Genomic DNA, 19,771 nt, shown 5'->3' with positions numbered 1-19,771 from the left:
AAGATGAAGCTAACTAGTAACGATTTGGCAAGATGTAGGAGCTTGTTTTAAGTCAATAATTCCTTAATATTGATAAGAACGTACTAGCCCAACTTTTATTATTTTTGCTTATAATGTGGATAAAGTGTCATTAAAAGTGAAATCTGCCTGTTAAAATAGTACTTTTTTAAACTTTTACCAATATTTAGGGATTACTGACTTAAAACAAGTTGCTCTTTCTAAAAGTTATTTGTAAATTAGTTCTCATTTCAAGTGAACTAAGATATTTATACTAGAAACTAGACCAAAAATACTTGGTGAGACTGTGGTCTTTTTGCTGTGTCTTAGTGCCGAGACAAATCAGGACAGGGCTTCACCCCCACCTAGTGGTGAGCCGCGGTACTGTACGTGTCGTAATGCAACCAGTCTGATGACGCTGCGAGGGTTGCGCTCTGTCAGAGCTGCATGAAGACCGGTGGGGCTGGGGACTGCAGCTCCTGGTCCAGCAGCCTGAAGTTCATGGCGCTTTTGTTGCTCTGCGCCGTCTGTCCCAGCGAGCGGTGGAGCTGCGCCTGGAGGTAGTGGACGTCCCGGAGGCGCTCCTTACAGCTGAGCCTGGAGAAATAAGACTCGGCCTCGTTGAGACCGTCAACAGCCAAAGCTGCCGAATGCTGGCCTGCGAGGAGACGAGAAGACAAAGAAGCAGAAGCAAAGAGTCAGATGTAAGATCTTCCACGTGGCTTGATCAGATTCAGGGGGTTAAAGGTCACCTAGATGGCCCTGTTCTTTCAGCCTGAAGCCAGCTACAGCCATGTGACAGCGAGCTGCCAGCAGCATGGCGCGGCCTTTGTCGATGACAGCTCCGTGGGCGAGGATGGGCTCCATGGCTTCATGGAGAACAGTCAGCGCCTGCCCAGGGATGCCCAGCATCAGCTGGAGGAGGAAGAAATAGAATCACCTGATATGGTCATGGGAATAGAGGAGTCAGATTATTTCAGTTGTACATCATCTTTAGTCCAACTGATGTTTTCTTTTAGTACTTGGCAGTGTTGGGCACACTTCCGCTAACCTGCTAACAGCCGAGCTAATTTTTCGCTCAGCGCTTTAGCTAACTGAAAATGTTTAGCTTAGCTTCCCCTTTATTCGCTTTCCTCAATATATTCTAAAGCGCTAATTTGCTTAAATGTTTTGTAAACTTTCAGCCGAATCTGTGCTGCCGTTTTACTTATCGACATCGATATCCAGGCTCTTATTTTGAAGTAGATGAAGAGCAGATCTGCTTCATCTCCTTTGTTTTCCCCCCAATAACTTTAGTTAAAACATGAGACGTACAGGAACAAAAGTAAATCGTAGAAAACAAGGCGTAAACATAAACACAACATCAGAGGGCATTACAGAAAATGTAAATTATAATGTTAAAACTAGAACATTTCTGAAGAAATTTTAACGGAGCCTGCCAAAGTGTGCCTGTCGGTTGGCACACTTCGTGGGCGTTCTGATGCTACAAATTAGCGTCAATGCTAAAGTAAGCTACAATGTACTCAATACCATGTGGAGATTGACAAACATGTTGAGTAACATGGACTTATGCCATTCAGTATGTTGAAATTAGTGTACAAGTTAAAATGAGCCAAACTGCTAACATTAGCCAAAATGCTGTCAGTAGCATGTGGAGCATCACTCCATTCAGTGTACTAAGCATGGCTAATAAATAAGAAAAATAGCTAAAAGCTTCTTTTAGGGAAAAGGCTAATGCTAATGGGGGCAATGAAATGCAAAGGTTTGTGCTAAGGTTAATTTACCGTCTTGTGCAGCAGGGCAGTGCAATAACCTGAGAGAAAAAAGATAGTAAAGGCTAATATTAGTTAGCACTACCCTGAGAGGAATATTTAGGCTTTTCTTTTGAAATTCCGTTACAAAACTTAATGCGGTGTCACTGTTGCTCCCCGTGATTAAGCTCATAATTACAACCCTCTGTACTGAATAGCTCTCTGATAGCAGACGGTGTCCATAAACAAGTTTACTAAATATTGTACAATAACTGAAAACAGAGATGTAACTTCTATCATGAATATAGATTAGCCAAAAACCCTCCAAATTACAATGAAATACTTCTACTTCTGGTGGGCGACGGAAGTAACACCCTTAATCGTTTCCCCAGTAAGCCTCCCAGTAATAAGGTTGATAGAATGTTCAGTTCCAATGGTATCAATGACATCAGCGGTTATGACGTCACTCTATGATACCACAAAGGAGTCTCTCTCTTGAATGTAGCTGCAGACAGAGTTTTCTCAGACCTGTTCCACAGTTCTATCGCGACAGATCACTCTTCAGAGCACGTTCGAAATTAATTGAAACAAGCGGGATATCGATTCCAGATATTACACGCCTTTCAGAGAAGCAAGAATTTACCACAATATAGACATGAAGCAACAACAGATTGTTTGTGAAGATGAAGCTTTTCCAGCTGAGCTTTCATGGCTCGACATGATGGACCTCAACATCCAAGTCGACTACGACGAAGTCATTTCTTTTGAAGATGACAGCGACAGCCCCATTAAGCCGGAAGATGAATCAGCAGAGATCCAGGGGGAATCAGGTCCTTCTGGCAACTTTGAGAGTCCAACATCACTGGAAGTCAAGCAGGAAACAACTCCCTCTGCTGGCTTCGAGATTACCCCCTCAGTGGAAGTTGTGGAAGAAACAAGCCAACACGTCATCGATCTCACAAAGCAGGTAGACGATCTTAAAAACGAGTTGCAGAGTAAGACTTTTGATCTCCATAAGGAAAGAAACCGAAGGATTGCATATCAGGCTGAAGTCAAATCACAGCAGGAGGAGATTGAGAAACTGCAAACTATGGTAGTAAAAGAACATCACCTGCGAGTCAAACGTGAACATGAAAGAAACGTGCCAGAGATTAAAGCTGTATCAAAGGTTTCTTGCTCTACCAAAGTTACAGCCGACAAGACCATCCTTCAACAGCTGGATTATTTCAAGAGGGAGGCTGAAAAATACGCCTCCCGCAACAAAGGTCTGATAGAAGTCATGGTAGAAGAATACAGAGTGAGACTTAAATATGAGGAGCAGCTCAAAAGTCACACAGAGCAAGCTTCAAAATTCAAAGAACAGGAGGAAACGGTGAAGTCTCTGCAGGGTCAGGTTGCAGAACTGAAGGTGAAGTTAAACCTTGCTCTGGAAAACAACCGTCCGAGAGTCTCCACCCAACCAGAGGTCCCCCTGCAAATAGAAGGCTCCCTACAACCAGAGGAGTCCAAGGAAAGACAGACCTCCAATCAATCAGTGAGGTACAAGGAAAGACAGACCTCCAATCAACCAGGGAGGTACAAGGAAAGACATACCTCCAATCTATCAGGGAGGTACGAGGAAAGACAGACCTCCAATCAATCAGTGAGGTACGAGGAAAGACAGACCTCCAATCTATCAGTGAGGTACGAGGAAAGACAGACCTCCAATCTATCAGGGAGGTACGAGGAAAGACAGACCTCCAATCTATCAGGGAGGTCTAACGAAATACAGACCTCCAATCAACCAGGGGTCTCCATGCATAGTCTGGCTCGGCCTTTGCACCGACCCACACCCAGGTTGCAATCAGAGGAGTCCACGCAAAGCCAAACCTCCACACAAACATGGAGGTCTGAGGAAAGAGAGACGTCCATGCGACCAACCTCCACTGGTTGCGTGAAGGGGCTTCATGTTGGCGTTGGCGTGAAGGCCAATCTATGCCCGGCTCGGCCTTTACGCCGACCCACACCCAGGTGGCACTAACCTAGGTCAGTATCCAAACCCAGGTTTTGCTAACACTCGGCATTAATTGCTTGATTAATTGATCTCTCTAAATTGTCCTAAGGTGTGAATGTGTGTGCGCAAGGATAAGTGTGTTAGATGATGGATGAATATTTGTTAAAAGTGTCTGACAGTAGAATATGAAACAGAGAATCTGCGAAAATGCATCTGGCTCTGCTACTATCCAGAAACATCCAATCAGAACCAAAAGGCAAACCTTTGGTTCTGATTGGTTTCTAATGTGTTGAATGTGTCTCAGCACATTCAACACATTAGACTACTAGTGTACTGCAGCTACACAATTGGCAGAAAAACACCCTAATATTATATCATCATTGTTTATAATGATTTAGAAAACAAAATGCTGTACAGGTTTGTCAAAACTATTTCGACCCATATTAGAACTTTGCATTGATTTCCTTCATTTTAGTAGCTGCGATTTTGCCTAATCCACACATTTTCAATAACCCCAAACAATATTAGTCTATTCCTAACCCTAACCCTATCGAAAACTTAATTAGCATCTTACCTCTAAATGTTACCCCTGACCCAAAGCAATGAGTCCATCATATTAGGACCAGGTTTTGGTCCTAATATGATGGAACTAATGCAGTGTTTCTCAATTCCGGTCCTCAGGCCCCCCTGCCCTTCATGTTTTAGTTGTTCCCCTTCTGCCACACACCTGGATTGAATCTGTGGGTGATTAACATGCTACTGCAGTACTTGATGACTGCAGAAGAGGTCATGCTGTTCTGGAACAGCTGTTCTGAAACAGAGACACAACATGCAGAGCAGGGGGTTTAAGGACTGGAATTGAGAAGCACTGACCTAATGTGACACTGGACATATAATGGTGCGTTCACACCAAATGCGTTTTGAGCGTCAGGCGCAGCTGGTTTGCATTCAAAGTCTCTGTGGAGGCGCGTCGAGGGCTATTGCATCACGCTTCAAGCCTCTAGCGCGGCGCAATTTGAACCATTTGGAGCGTTTGACAAATCTAGCGCATCCAACGCTTCACATAGACTTTGAATATAAACCACTCGCCTGACACTCAAAACGTGTTTGATGTTAATGCATCAGTAGAATGTTCAGTTCTACTGGTAACAATGACATCAGCAGTGATGACATCACTCTTTGATGCATCAAATGAATCTCTCTCTTGAGTGTAGCACACAGGCTGTTTTTCAGACCTGTTCCTGTTTCAGAGTTATAAGTTATGAATCTTCTCCAGGAGTATTGTTAAAATGATTTGAAGGCACAGAATCAGCCCAGTACAGGTTCACATTCTCAGGTTAGAGAGACTCACCTGGTATAAAGTTAATTTTTTGGTACTGGAATCACACCGAAGATAAATTAGTTTAATCAAAGTATGTCATGAATATGTGTGCATGTACTCCATCTTAAAAATCTAGAGCACACTAGATTTTTGTTGCTTTTGCCACCATTTGATGATATGCATATAAGATATAACATAAACAGCACCATTCAGAGATGTGATGAGTTTATAGCAGTTGTTCCACCATGTCTGTAGTTCTGACGTTCTGCCATCACTGTGGTTCTAAAGAGCAGCTCAGAGAGGCAGACTAAATTCTATCTATTTTGAGTCTAACTGACACAGTTTTGTGTCAATTAGACTTTTGTTTTGAGTTAAATTTGGCTCGTTTTTTGTTAGTTATGTCGCCACAGTTACTCGAAATGCCAACAAAAGTAATAGTTCCCCTCACGGGATTGAGCTGCACGTTTAGATATATATGTTGTGAGGGGCCACGCAGCGGTACGAGCCGCATTAACGGTAGTAGGAAGGGGCAGTTATTTTGAGGTGTAGAACAATAGGGGCCTGCCATGCAATGCATAGGGATGTTGGCCCATAGCAATGCATAGGGATTACATCCCTTTGCATTGCTATGGGCAGGCCCCAATTAATTGGTGCTTGAGTGTTGTAGTCTTTCAAGAGTAGATATCATTTGAAGTGAAGTTAGCGCTTTAGAATTAGCTTCCTCTAATTACAGTGATTTGCTAAAAATGCGCTTTAGCAAATCTTTTGTTTTTCTTCCAAGTTTTTTATTTAACAGTTTAAAGCACAAAATGGTGCTGAATTAATCTTTATGATTAGAGCCTTATGGTTAGTACAACTAACGTTTTAGCTAGTGATGCCCACCACTGGTATTTGAATATTTAGACATTTTTTGAGAACTCATCTATGAACAATTTTTAGCTTTTCTGCTTGTGTAGATTTGATTTACTCTTACAGGTTTATTTTAGTAAATGCCCAATCAGCCATCAAGTCTGTAAACTAAATACAGAATGACCGAATGTCTCCCTATTTATTTTATACATCAACTTGACAAACACTTTTCTGTTCAATATTTTCTAAGCAGATTTATTCTACATGCGTATAAAGCTTGTAATCACGCCAGCGAGTTTTGGAAACATTCGAAAACATTCACTGTGGAGCTTGAAATCTTGCAAACCAATCTGCTTCGGTTGTGAGCCAATGCATGGCAGCTTTCATCCAGCAGTAACACCTCCCACGCTGCGTGGAAGCTGCTGATAAACGGACACAGCAACAGGCTTTCTTGTTGTGGCTGACCTGAGTGAAGGCCAGATGAAGGACGCCCTCTGAGGCCAGGGACTGCAGGTGGTGCTGCCTGGCCAGAGCCAAGGCCTGCAGGAGGAGAGGAAGAGCCGTGGAGAAGCTGGACGACTCCCAGTGGAGCTCGGCGGTGGACAGCATCACTCTGGAGGGCGCAGGCAGAACGCGGGAGGCAGGCGACAGTTAAAATCCGACTTGCCGGAGTAAGTTTGGTGCGTTTTCTTCTTGATCATTGCAACGAGAAGGTGTGCAAGAACAACATAAGAGCCGAACCTGATGATGATCTCCGTGCACTTGGTCTTCTCGCAGTGAACCTGCAGCTGCTGCAGGATGCTGTAGGCCTCGGTGCTGCGGTTCAGGGCCTTCAGAACTTGGGCTTTCCTGCCAATAAATAAACTTTAAACACCGCAGTAAAGAGAACAGTCTCTCCAGGACGGTGTAATGGTGTGTTGTGATAGTAACGGCCTACAATTACCAGCTACGTTTCCATAACAAATGTGCGCAAATCTTTACCTAGATTTTGCTTATGCCTACAAAATATAAGGTAGCAATGCTACTGTTAAATAAAAATAATAAATTAAAATCCTGCTTTGATAAAGGTTGTTCATGTGATAAGTCATGGACATAAACAGTTAGATGAAATTACATTCATAACCATATTTCAGTAGCGGCGCTAGCGCTCATCATCTATCGTTTGATTTATTTTTAACTGGAGTTTAACCCTTTGTTAATTTTTTTAACGAAGGGTTTTAGCGAATAAATTGAAATAATTTCCAATTTTTAACAACATTTGTCCTCCTCTATGCTTTGACCATCACTATGGTTGCAATTGCGGCACATAACCTGTCAAAAAAAAAAAAAAAAAAGACAGGATTTTGACATAGTTTGTATTTAAAGTGCAAATAAAATATTCAAGCACCTTCATGAAATGGCGCCCTTAATACATCATGTCCTGAGAAGTGCAACATAAGAACGCCATTCAAGTTAGCATATACATATACTATACACAGTATAGTATATATACACAAATCCTACAGAAAATCTCAAAAAATGATTCTAAGGAAACAAAAATCTCTTGAAAGATTGGAGTTCAAGAGACGCTGTGAAACAAGAAGTCGACAGGGATTGGTCAAGATTCAGCTGAGTTGCAGTGATTGGTCAGAAAAGAAGGAAGTACAGAAAAATGGCAATGACTTGTGAAAATGTCAAGTCCATGCAAAATTTGCGATTAGTGTGTGTATTTGAAGTAATAGCTTAATGACACCAGACGTCCTTCCTAGAGGGACTGAAGTAGCACTGTTGTGTGTGGTTTGGCATTACCTGTACAGTCCCTCTGTTTTGTTTAAAGCAGACATGGCCTTTACAAGCGGCTCCGCTAAATGGTACTTCCTGTTGTTCATGTGTCTCTCAAACTGGATTTTCAGATTGCAAAGCATCCAGAGCTGAAGATAGGAGGAATACGAAAGTTAAAGGATCTTAGATTGGACAATTAAACATATAATATGTAAGTAAGTAAGTACCTGAGGTAAATTAAATACACATCTGCCAGGTTGTGAGCTAATGTATTAGAGCAAAAAGAAAAATACCTTTGAATGTTGCGTGTGAGGAGGAAACTGTTCCTTCAGATGCTGAAAAATCTCTGCAGTTGCACTGTACAACCCCTGCATCGAAAACGAGACAGATACGCAGTCCAGCGTTTACAGTCCGTCCACACGCTGCAAAGTAAGGCTGTTTAACATTCACTACCTACAGTAAGTTTACAGTGAGATGAAAACGCAGCTTCCCCTTGAGAGTCGGGACAGAGAGCAGGGGCAGCAGCGTTACCTGTTCGGCGTGCAGCTCGGCCAGGTGGCACAGAGCCACAGCGAACGCCTCCGTGTTGTTCTGATGGACCCCGAAGTTCACCGGTTCCAGGCTGCTCATGTTGAGAAGGAGCTGGGCCTGCTGCAGAGCCATGGTGCTGCGGGACGTAACGGAGGTCACACTAAAGCAGCAGCATGTAGCGCTGATAAACAGCATGTTTTTTTTTATGCATTTGTTCAAACTGTCACCATGTTGTGGCAGTAAGCTGTGAGACAGAATCTGTGGAAATATTGATCTCCTCCACCTTCCTCCATCTGCAGAAATGCACCGCTCCCGGTCAGAAACAACCAGTCGGAGTCAGGAGGAGGGTCTTAGTGCTGTCAATCACATTTGTGAAGACACTGCTCAATGAGCTAATGGCAAAGACACAATTTACCTTTCCTGAAAAACTGCTAATTAGCTTGAACATTCACCACAGATATCTATTTATGAACCAGCTGTAGGAGGAGAGTGTGAGCAGCATGTACATGAGGATGATTGACAGATTTATTTATTAGCAGATTGACTGTTTCTGATCAGGCAGTGTATTTCTGCAGATGCCAGTGGGACCGCAAGGAGAAACCAAAGAAGCTTTTTTTTTCACAAACGATCTGTTTCATATTACACTGTCACGAAATAGTGACAGTTTTAATAAATATGAAAAAATATTAATTTTTTATAAAAGTTTCATTCTGCAGCTTTAAAATAATTTATAAGCTTGTTTGCTTTTGAATAGTATACAGTAGCTCATCATTGGTGTTTAAAATCATGGACTGATCTTTAAACAAACATCTGTACTGAGTTTTTCAAACAACTGGGTTTGAACTTTATGGTTATGTAAATATTAGAGCCAGTATGTATCACTTGGATATGGAATAAGGGAAATGCATGTAGAATCCAAATCTGTGCGTTGAATTACTGTTTCTTTAAATCGTTGAAGTTTTTGGTTTGATGATCATTCGCCACCAGAAAAAGAACAATGAATCACTAAAAGACCGAAAGTGGTGGAGATTCACGTCCATGAAAACCAGAACTGTAAACACTGTTTTAGTTTAGCAAATACTGAAGAGCGTGTGTGTATGTGTGTGTGTGTGTGGAACTGAAAACCACCCGCTAGCGGCGCCGCGTAGCAAAGACCCTCACCTCTTGCCGTACATCCTCCATATGGACGTGGTCTGAGCCAGGCTGATCTCGATCAGCTCCGACAGGCTGTGCTTCCAGTGCAGGATCTCCGTGTCCTTCAGAGCGTCCATCAGCTTGTGCGCAGCCTTACCCTGCATCGCCCCCTGCTGGACCAGCGACTGAATGTCCAGAGATCCCAGGTACTGGAGCGGAGAGGAGAACAAGTCGGACATGTTGGCGACAGATGTTGACCTCAGGTGGGGGAAGTGACCTGGACATAAACAACTGGAACCGATTGCTACTCACAATAAATACTTAATACAAACAAAGGAAGAACTGATTCCACTGGATGTTTACAGAACGCACCTCTGCACTTGAAAGGTTTTCGATGGCTTTGGTTCAGTTATATAAGAGACTCCCAGATGGGAAACTTAAAAGGAAATTATTTATCAATTTAGGTTATGTAAAAGGCTTCAGATCCAACCAAAACACAACACAAATGTGGGGAAGCATTATTTAAGTGTTGGCACTTTCCTGCTAAAAGAAACTTTCTGACATGTCTGAACTGCATGTGGTTACAATAGTGAAAAAAGTAGCGTGCAAACGTTAATCTAGGTTCCGACTGCAGAGAAAGGCTTCAGACACACAAAGCAATCTGCAAGTTGGAACCTGGATCATTTTTCTAGAATTGCTCACAGCTGCTGGAAAATCTCAGCTCTAACTTGCACTAATGTCAGAAGTTACACATCTACCTGTACTGAGTATTTTATCAAATGGATGCAACAGCGACATTTAAATGTATCCTGAGTTCATTCAGGATAATTTTGATTTACTTTAAATTCTACTGAGGTCAGAACAAACTCAAATCGCTCTGTGTTCTGTTGTTGATTTTACTTTCATTTTGACTAAATTTCCTGCATTTTCAGCCTGAAATTCCCGTAAAAAAGGTAGAGAAACAAAAATGTTTACCATTAAAATGAAGAATAAACTAAATTGTTTTATTTTATTGGCCCAGGTTGCCAATATTTTTCTTTTGGTGGGAGTGCAGAGGTCACAACCACTGATGTACAGACTACATATAGTGTTGGACACTAAAGCTGGCTCCGGACCGGGGGCCCACATCCTTCTAAATCCGGCCCTGCTGTTTAATGTCCACAATGTAACGTTTGAAAGCCAGAATAAATCAGCACAACTTTATCAATCTGAAAGGACTCAATATTGTACTGTATTTTGTCGAAAATGATTAAAAACAAATACGTTTTTTAGCTTCTTTTTTTAAAAATATTTTTATTCAAGTTTCCTAGATCTAGACCAAGTCTAGTCTCTCAAGGTCAGAGCTTTATCACCCTTCTAATAGAAATAAATTAGCCGCAGGAGCTTCTCCAGACATTCATTATACATATAATCAATCTGCTGAATTCAAATAGCCTCATTAATCCAGAAACAGTGAAAGCACCACTGATGGAAGCAGCAGGCGTCAGAGCTCAACTATACCTAGTAAAACATCTCCATGCCTTTCTTAAGGTGTTTTCAAGGTACACAGAGATATAAGGGGCTGGTTGAATTCGAGCAGTTTTTAGTTCAAACAGTTCTGACTGAAAGAAATACCAAAATTGACCTTTTTCTGTCCATGCATAAGGGTTTCACTGAAACTGAAGGTTTTCGGTTGGAGGGGGAAATTGCAGGTAAAAGAAATGATAAAGAGTGAAGGACCAAAAATCAATCAATATATAAATAAATAACAGTAAGAGTCAGAAAACATTTTTATTAATACTGTCAGGGATTCTACACTTTTCTCATCGTAAAATTCAAGCACTTTTCATGTATTTTCAAGATAAGTTTTCAAACTTTTAAAGCACCACACTTTGGAGATAAAAACAACACAAATGAACTAAAAAAAAAAAGATTCACTATTATATAATATAATTGATCGCTGTTATTATGCATTGTGATAATAATCTGCATTCTACAGCAGGGACAAAGTAAACTAAAATATATCAAAACTTCATGTTTCACATAAAATAATTCTGGCGATTCCAGCTGACCTACAACAAGAAAAGTTCAGTCTGATTTAACTTCAGACGGCGAGAAAAAAAAAACAAACTTGCATGTTGTTTTACTAAGGTAACCTGGTGCAGACATTTTCTCAGCGTAGTCTGGGTTCAAAATCATAAAAATTTATCTACAGCACGTACAACAGCCGACGCCAAACTACCCAGCAGATTCTCCACTGAAAGGTCATGTTGCACTCACCGGCAGGCAGAAATGAGCGGCCATTTTCACCGAATCCTGAGTCAACACTGTGCTTTCCGATCCCTTCATGTGTTCCAGTGTGTAGAGCCAGCTCTGGGAGAGAAATCTTTATGACCATCAAAACATTCTTGGCAACATTACTGCGGCGTCAGAGCATAAAGCTGTTTGTTTTACCAGACAATGCTGTAAGCACACGTGGTCGTTGGACTCCTGGGCAATGCGAATGGCCTCCTGTAGAGCCAGGTCGGCTTGCTGACTGAAAAAACCAAAACAGCAGCGAGAAAATATTTCTTCATTCTGTCTGAACAAACTCAAACTGCGGCCCTCCAGCTCTGCACTCACTAGTGGCCGAAGCGGCAGTGCAGGCTGGCCAGGTTCAGCGCGGCGTAGCGGAGGCTTCGGCCGTAGCCCTCGTCTCCGTTGCTCTTTCCCTCGTTGCTGGACAGGATGAGGCGGTCGAAGTAGTGCAGGAGGCTGTGAGCGGAGAGGAAGATGTCCTGGACTCTCATGCTGTTCAGGTAGTTCAGGTAATGCTGTTGACGGGAGGAGGAGCAGAGAGCTGCTGTAGGACACACACCGTCACTCAGGTAGCATAAAACCGCTACGCTGCGGCATCTCGCAGCATAAATAACGCCTTCTCAAAGTATGTAAGCGCAACTCTTTCACAAAACTGTCCAACACAATCCAATTTAAAACAATAATGTGGCAACAACTATGTGCATCGTACATCTGGAGCAAACTGCAAAACACCTGAAACACCGAGTCCCTTTAACTCTAGGCTAAAACCTCTCCAGTTGCTTTGGACCCATAATCACTGAAACACTGAACATTTGTTTTTAAGACGTCTTCTTGTTTTCATTTTGATTTATAGAGACTGTAAGGAGAACGAGAGATTTATGACTTTGCGTCTATTACACGCATTCACAACAATGAATCACAAATTCAATTCAACTAAACACAAAAATACTTTATTTTAAAGGGTAATTAAATGTCATTGTCGTTCCTATCGTCTAAACATCTCGAAAGAGTCACTATGGACGGTGATGTGGGAAGGAATGATATCAAATTTAATATTAACTAAAACACAGGATGAAGAGGTTTCTCTTCACTGACAGTTTCTTCAGACTGCATAATAAACAGCGGCTACATTTAGCTGCAGTTTTTAAGGGAATGTCCTCTCAGCGCAGAACAGCATGGCCTGCACTGGGAGAAGAGCAAGGTCATCAAAGCTTGTTAATTAGTTGGACTACTGTAGCGAGTTTACAGCTGGCAGCACTGCTTGCCAAGTTTCTCTTTTAAAGCAGCGTGACACAACGACCCGCCACAAGTTTTTAAAGCTGCGTTTCTTCTAAGCGAGGGAAAAGAGTAGCTGTATTTGTTCAGTCAGCTGACTGGCAGTGCGCAGCATAAAGTCAGGGAGGGGCAGAACTGCATTACTCTAAGTTCACACTTTCTACTGTATCTAATTAAAATGGCTTTAATCCGCATGTTAATATTTTTTATAAAACCCTGAGATACCATGGAAACGGCAACAAGCATGATTGGGGATGCAGTTAAAAGTTCTGCTGGGCCTCACCGCTTCTGCAAAGTCCGGGTTAAACTTCAGCATGTTGTTGAGCTCCTCTTGCAGCGCCGCCGGCCTCAGGGCTTTGTTCTCGTCGTTCTTCAGAAGGTAAGCCTGTGGAGGGACGTTCCCAGAGTCAGAGGGGGGCCGCTTCGGCGCCGCAAAAAACAAAAAACACATCCCAGCCCCACGGACCCTCCGAGCGAAATGACAAACAATACTTCATTTAGACTTCATCCAGACTCACCTGTCTAGAAAGAAAGTATTCGGCCTGTTTTTGAGAGAGGGGGCCCCGGCTCGGCGTGTTGTCACATCTGAAACAGACACACAATCTGATGTCAACTTTTAAAAACGTCAAAGCAGTAGTAGAGCTGATTAATCGATTATTGAATTAACTGTCAACTAATTTAGTAATCAATTAACTGAAGTATACAGACTCAAAAAAAGGCCATCTGTGGAACCCCCCCCCCAAACATTATGTAGTAATTGAGCCAAACCTCTATAAAATATACATATTTTATAGAGGTTTTTCCCCCCCCAGAAAACTCGCTAAGCCCGGTGGTGGGGCGCTCGGCAGTCACTCATCCAGCGGCCCATTGAGTTTTTGAGTTAAAAAATGTTTAAAGTTGACAGGAAATGTGAAAATATTAATTGATAATCATGTGTTATTGAAAGATTGGAAGATTAACACCTGAACACCAACTAGAAAGTCATAGAAATGAAAACATTTTTAAAAAGACTTAAATAAATAAGCATTGCTGAGCCTGGTGGCCCGCCAGGCTTAAAATACACTGGGGGAATCCCTGTATGTATTTTACATTTAAGATAAAAATGCCCCTGTCTATAAATACGTCTTATCCAAAATTCCTCAAGTATTATAGTTTTAGCCTCACCTGGTTCAAATTCCCTAAAGAAATGCTGTTATTGCAACCATCAGAATAATCAATTCCTAAAACAATCACAGTGATGCCAAACTGCACGTAGTTCAAGACTTTCCTTTTGGCTTGAAGGTGATCACTAGTGGTTAAAGTCAGACTTTAAAAATGAGACGCGCGTCCGGCTGAAAAGAACAGCATCACTAACCGAAGTTCGGACTCATGCAGTGGGGTGTCCAGCTCTTCTTTGTCCGCTCGGTCCCCCACGGTGTCCTCGGTGCTGGTGAGGTCCATGTCCGAGTCATCTGCAGCCAGTGTGGGCACACACACCTGCCCGTCCGTGGGCTTGGCGTAATGGCTGTGATAATAGTGCTGCAGGGACTTGTACAGCTTGTACACCTGACTGAAAGACAGCTTGTTGTACGCCAGCAGCATGTGCCTCATGAAAAGACCTGCAGAGCAGAGAGATTATTGGGAAACGGAGGATTTCCAGAGAAACACAAAGCACGAGGTTTTGCGTACCTACGACGCTGGTTTTGTAAGCCTCAGAATCGAAAGCGGTGAACGGAGTGGGGAGAGTGGAGAAGAAGTACTCCATGTCTTTCAGCTCTCCGTCTGCCATCTCATGCAGCCTTCAAGGATTAGAAGAGACAAGCTCGGTGATTTCCTGCAAACGCCTTTTCCACACCGCACAGGATCGACAAACTATAGAGCTACATTTTTTAATAATATTTTCTTTTATAATAAATTACTATGGCTTTTACTATGTGTATGCAGGGATGCAACTAACAATTATTTTAGTAATCGATTGTTCTGACGATTAATCAGGTAAAAAAAAATGTACACAGTCTTCATATTTTTCATTCAACCACTTAGGGTTCTTTTTATACAATATCAGAAAAGACAACTAATTCAGTTCCTTTTTAAATAAGAAAATAAGCATTTTGTTGCCGAAAATGTAATAACACAGCATTCCTTTAGTGGATGTTTTAAAAAAAAAAAAAAAAATCTTAAATCCAAAAATGTATATATACAAATATTTTAACAGTTTTGGATGAATTATTGCTCTGACTGTATTGTTCTATCAGGAAATTAAATTTTTTGATTAACCAATTACTAAATTAGGTGAGGATTATTTCTGCAACTGATTCATTACAATTAATCATGATTAATCGTTTGTATTTGTATTCATCTGTATGCTTGACAAATCAGACGTCTCGTCTTGTGTCTCCCCCTGCTGGACGACGGAGTGTATTACAGTTTTTTCTCATTGACTTAAAAAAATTAGGAAACAAATTAAGTTTTTAGGTTTTTTTTAAGTGCAGGAGTAGGATTTATTACATGCAGGTAGAAAATTATTATCTTCACTGTTCAACTTAATTATTTTTACATTAAAATGGACAGAATTTAAGGATGTTCTTAAAGTTGAGGGATTTGAATACAAGAAGCATTAAGGAAGAAATTATATTTTAACAGAACAATAGAAAACGCCACCCAGTGTGTTACACTGAGTGGTGTTAAATCTAGTATCTTTGGAAAACACTCAGTGAAAAATACTCAATAACCTGGTGTGAAGGCACCACAGCAGCGTAATGTAAAGCCCAGTAACTACTATCCTTGGCCAAAAAAGATTAAAGAAGCAAAAGAAAATAAAAATCATTTTTGACCATGAAATATTTCTCTGTTGAGGAATATTAATATTTACTCCGGTTGTTTGCGTAAACCAGACTAAGAAATTATACATTTTTACTTGTTGGATTACACTGCACTTTCCAACTTTTCTGGAAAAAATATGATTTTAGTTTGAATGTTAAATAACACTTTACATACCCCATTTAACTCTGTGGTGCATTCACACCGTGTTGTAAACTAGATGATCGGATCATGATCTTATTCAACAAATACTAGATTTTATTCACCAAGAGGTTTTGTGGTTGTATGACAGCTTGAACTGAGTGATACAAATCTGACCAAAAATCTGTTTACATTTTAAACTGCTACTGCCTAATAATATTAAATAAAAAATGTCACAATTGCCAGCTCAACACCTTAATGTAAAACATGGGATGATTCTTTGCACAACAGGAGTGTCTAATAGGGCCATCATCATTGTTTATCTTTACAACTTAGCATAAATAACTGAACCTGATTGCACACAGATGCAGCTGAAGAATAGTCTCACAACAAACTATTAGTCTTTATTATTAGTTAATCAAGACCATTCTTAATTTTTCTACAATAGTTAAATAATGGCCAGTACGTAAGTGACTTATTTGGATAACTACAGAGTTTGGCAGACCTGAGTTTGACTGCATAGGCGGTCTTAGGACAACACTCCTCCACAGTCTTCAGGAACTGACCAAGAGTCAGGTCTGGACCCTGGAAATTACATAAAAAAAAAAACATAGTGAGCAACACATGCGACACTACGGTAAATATAAGGAGGTTTGAATAGACTCAGCATGAAGACTTGAACCTGTTGGAGGGGCAGGATGAGCTTGTTCAGCCGCCTTCTCTCCGGCAGGGTGATCTTTGAGGAGGTCATCTCGTACAGCAGCGCCAGCACGGAGATTTTATATGGACTCACCCAGTCTTTAATGCCGAACACATTAGCGTGGACCACCCCGTTAGTCATCATGGGGTTAAAATACAAACTTTCATGCACACTCGCCATCCTTAAACGGACTTAGCACTGAGCTAAAGACAGCTCGGTGTCCAGCATGCAGCAGAGAGAGTAAGCTAACTGCCTCACCGAGTCCCGTTAGCGTCAGGAAAGTCGCCTAAAAAGAGCAAGAATAACTCCGCGTTCATCTTAGGAACCTCTAGCATAAAGGTTTTAGCTCAAAATAAGGATATGTTTTAACCTCGTGACAAAAATATGTACTATCTTCCGAATATTGACACAAGTTGGCTGTTTGGCTTTCAAACCGCCCTCCTTCTGTCGCCTCAAAGAGACGTCATCAAAACGGCAGGGATAGATTAGCGCATCCGCCATATTGTAAGTGGCAAAACCACTTTGGAAAGTCCATGGCCCCTAGGACTGGCCAGGTAATATGGTTTTCATAATTAAATACCTTCTAGATTTGGCGTTTAGTAAAAAAATTTTATATTTTATATATATATATAAATATACTCTTATTTTATGTAAAGTAATGTTGACAAATATAAATAAAGTCTGCATAGTGAGTCAATGCGCTCAAAATGTCTCTTAAACTGACCTATTTAATCTCCAAATGTATCAGAAAGATTTAGCTTACAAATGATAGCTAGACCAGGTTTAGTTCTGCTAATTTGTTTTACAAAAAAATATTAAGTGTAATATTACTCCTCCTCCTCCTCCTCCTACTACTACTACTAGTGATAATCATCATAATCTTCTTACAATAATTACAATTATCATATTCTGCCTATCTACTTACCTGCCAACTCATACTTTATAAAGAGACAGAACATTGTCAGCTATAAATCTAACTAAACCTTTCCTATTTTAGGTTAAGATTAATTTGGTAAACATCAGAACATGAACTAAACACATAAAAGTAACAAAACATTTTAAAATTAACTGCTACTACTCCACCATTTAAAAAACAGAAACGATTTGAATACTCCTGAATGATATAAAACAGAAGAAAAATAAATTGTTTCGCTTTGGGGAGTCTTTTGCCTTTGTTTTCTCAAACTTGCCACTCACAGCATGGCGCCACCTGGACGCCAATGCGCCTCTTTTATGTACATGAATATCTTAAGCAGACAGACATCAATAAGAAATAATAACTATTAGACTTATGAATGCTTTGTTCTGTTTACAGCTCATAAGATTGTACCCTCATCATGATGTTATACTTTTCCTAAATTTACTTTATCTGAGCAACTCGCTATTCATTAGTATATACTGCCCTCCAGTGGTTAAAATAAACACGCACCAATTTGAGATAATTACAAATTGTAACCGCTGGAGGGCAGTGTGGAGGCAACATAAGATTTCCCTTCAGATCACCTGAAACCCAACTTAAACAGCGAGGTTTGAATTTTCATCTTCAGAGCTGTACATTCATCAGACAACAATACCAAATCTTCTATTAATTTCAAGCATAACAAATACTGTTTCTATTACCAAGAGTGACACATGACCGACCTAATTGGAAATTGATGTGAAGTGATATGTTTCTTTGGAAAAAAAGTGAATCTAGGTCAAAGGAGACGTCTGAAGGTATATAAAATTTTAATTGCATTCTTCATCTTTATGGTGGATCTGCCACTTTGAGGAAAAAAAAAATCTCTGCACATATTCATGGGATGCATATTATAGAACATAACTTAACACATGACTTTCAGAACATGAACAGGGTTGCACTGACAATGTTAAACTTTATCTGATCAGGCTTTAAGATTTGTACTTAGAAAGAAAGAAAAAGTCTAAATACTCGTGCAGTTGTGTACGACAGACTCTCTGTCTAGCTTGGGCAGATTTAAGTGATTCAAAAGATCCCTGTTTATACCACAGTGTTGATGTTTTCTCATTTGACAGATGGCTTCGGCCGTCCTGGGAACACTGGAGCGGGCTATTGGCTCAATAGCCATGCAGCAGGCTTCTGTGCCTGTTGCTTCACACATGCTCCAACAATATGTTGGTCCTCGAGTACCGCTGGACTTGCTGGTAATTAAAAACGACTCCGACTTCCATCAAGGTAAACGAGCATTTTTAATGTTGTCTTACTTTTTCTTAAGAGGATAAATGTGTATTTTATGGGCCGAGAACCGTGTAAATAAACAGATGCGTGTTCGGCCTTGACTGCACATATGTTCCCATCAGCTGCACCCTGTGTCCTGCTTTTAGTCCTTCTTTAGGTTTCATATTGCATCCATTCTCATTCGCATACCGATTTGTTATTCACTTTCATTATATGTTTCACCGTGGGACTCTCTTACATAAATCCACCTCATGCAGAAAAAAAAAAAAGATAAACTGACATTTGAGTAAGTTAGGGGGAAGACAAAAAAAAAGTGACGTGACTTTACCCAGAAGATGGCACTATTTGATTTTCATACATTGCAGGCGGGTTCCTGTTGCCCCTGGTGAGGAGGCAGCACCAGGAATCCTCTCATCTCTCTCTGTCACGTTCTTGCTGGTGTGAAGTCAGCAGACAGACAGACAATAATTCCCATCTTAGCTGATATTTCTCTGAAAAGCTTCAATAAATTTACCATGAATGCCTCTGTCAAGACATGAGTCATCGTGAGCCAACATTACCAGCTGAATGACTTTGGAGTTTTCGGGGGATGTTTGATGTTCGGGGAAAGCACAAACCCAATAGCGATTTTTCACATCGACTTTTGCATAAATCTGTCAATCTGTTACCCGCCTAGAAAAAAGAAAAAACGTGTTTGTTCGTTCCGTTTATAATTGCCTTTAATACATGCAAAGCTACACAGTCGTTGTGTCTTCTCGACACAAACTGATGACCCTGGTTTGGGCTTTTACACAGCAACAGCAAGGTTTTCATGGTGATGCTTATTCAAATCTAATGGTGATGAAGATGAATGCAGCCAATGGCTCTGAAATGTGAAGGTCACAAGGGAGGGCTCTGATGTGCAGTCCCACTGATGGCCTCCAAAATGGCTCCAACATTCACTCAAAAACCCACATTTCTCACAAAACAGACTATAGTTTTACAGTATATCACTCCGGTGCTGTTGGACATTTAAATATGTGTACATGCAGAGTTTTGATGTTCT

General features: G+C 40.9%; 1 protein-coding gene across 1 annotated transcript; it reads right to left on the bottom strand.

The window, feature by feature from the left end:
* Nucleotides 1-226: 226 nt before the first annotated feature.
* anapc5 (anaphase promoting complex subunit 5) lies at nucleotides 227-16,999 on the bottom strand. Its single transcript, XM_023342986.1, has 17 exons — nucleotides 16,512-16,999; nucleotides 16,335-16,414; nucleotides 14,558-14,667; nucleotides 14,244-14,487; nucleotides 13,408-13,474; nucleotides 13,173-13,274; nucleotides 11,939-12,129; nucleotides 11,771-11,852; nucleotides 11,597-11,689; nucleotides 9,365-9,546; nucleotides 8,204-8,339; nucleotides 7,966-8,040; nucleotides 7,700-7,821; nucleotides 6,653-6,760; nucleotides 6,377-6,524; nucleotides 750-912; nucleotides 227-655 (listed from the first exon to the last, which is right to left on the bottom strand). Exons 1-17 carry the CDS (start codon nucleotides 16,707-16,709, stop codon nucleotides 435-437), a joined length of 2,322 nt encoding a protein of 773 aa, XP_023198754.1. The 5' UTR covers nucleotides 16,710-16,999; the 3' UTR covers nucleotides 227-434.
* Nucleotides 17,000-19,771: the final 2,772 nt, after the last annotated feature.

The sequence above is a fragment of the Xiphophorus maculatus genome, chromosome 12 (genome assembly GCF_002775205.1).
Source record: "Xiphophorus maculatus strain JP 163 A chromosome 12, X_maculatus-5.0-male, whole genome shotgun sequence".
Lineage (NCBI taxonomy): Eukaryota > Metazoa > Chordata > Actinopteri > Cyprinodontiformes > Poeciliidae > Xiphophorus > Xiphophorus maculatus.
Note: the sequence above shows the minus strand (reverse complement) of the source record. Positions and strands in the feature narration are given on the sequence as shown.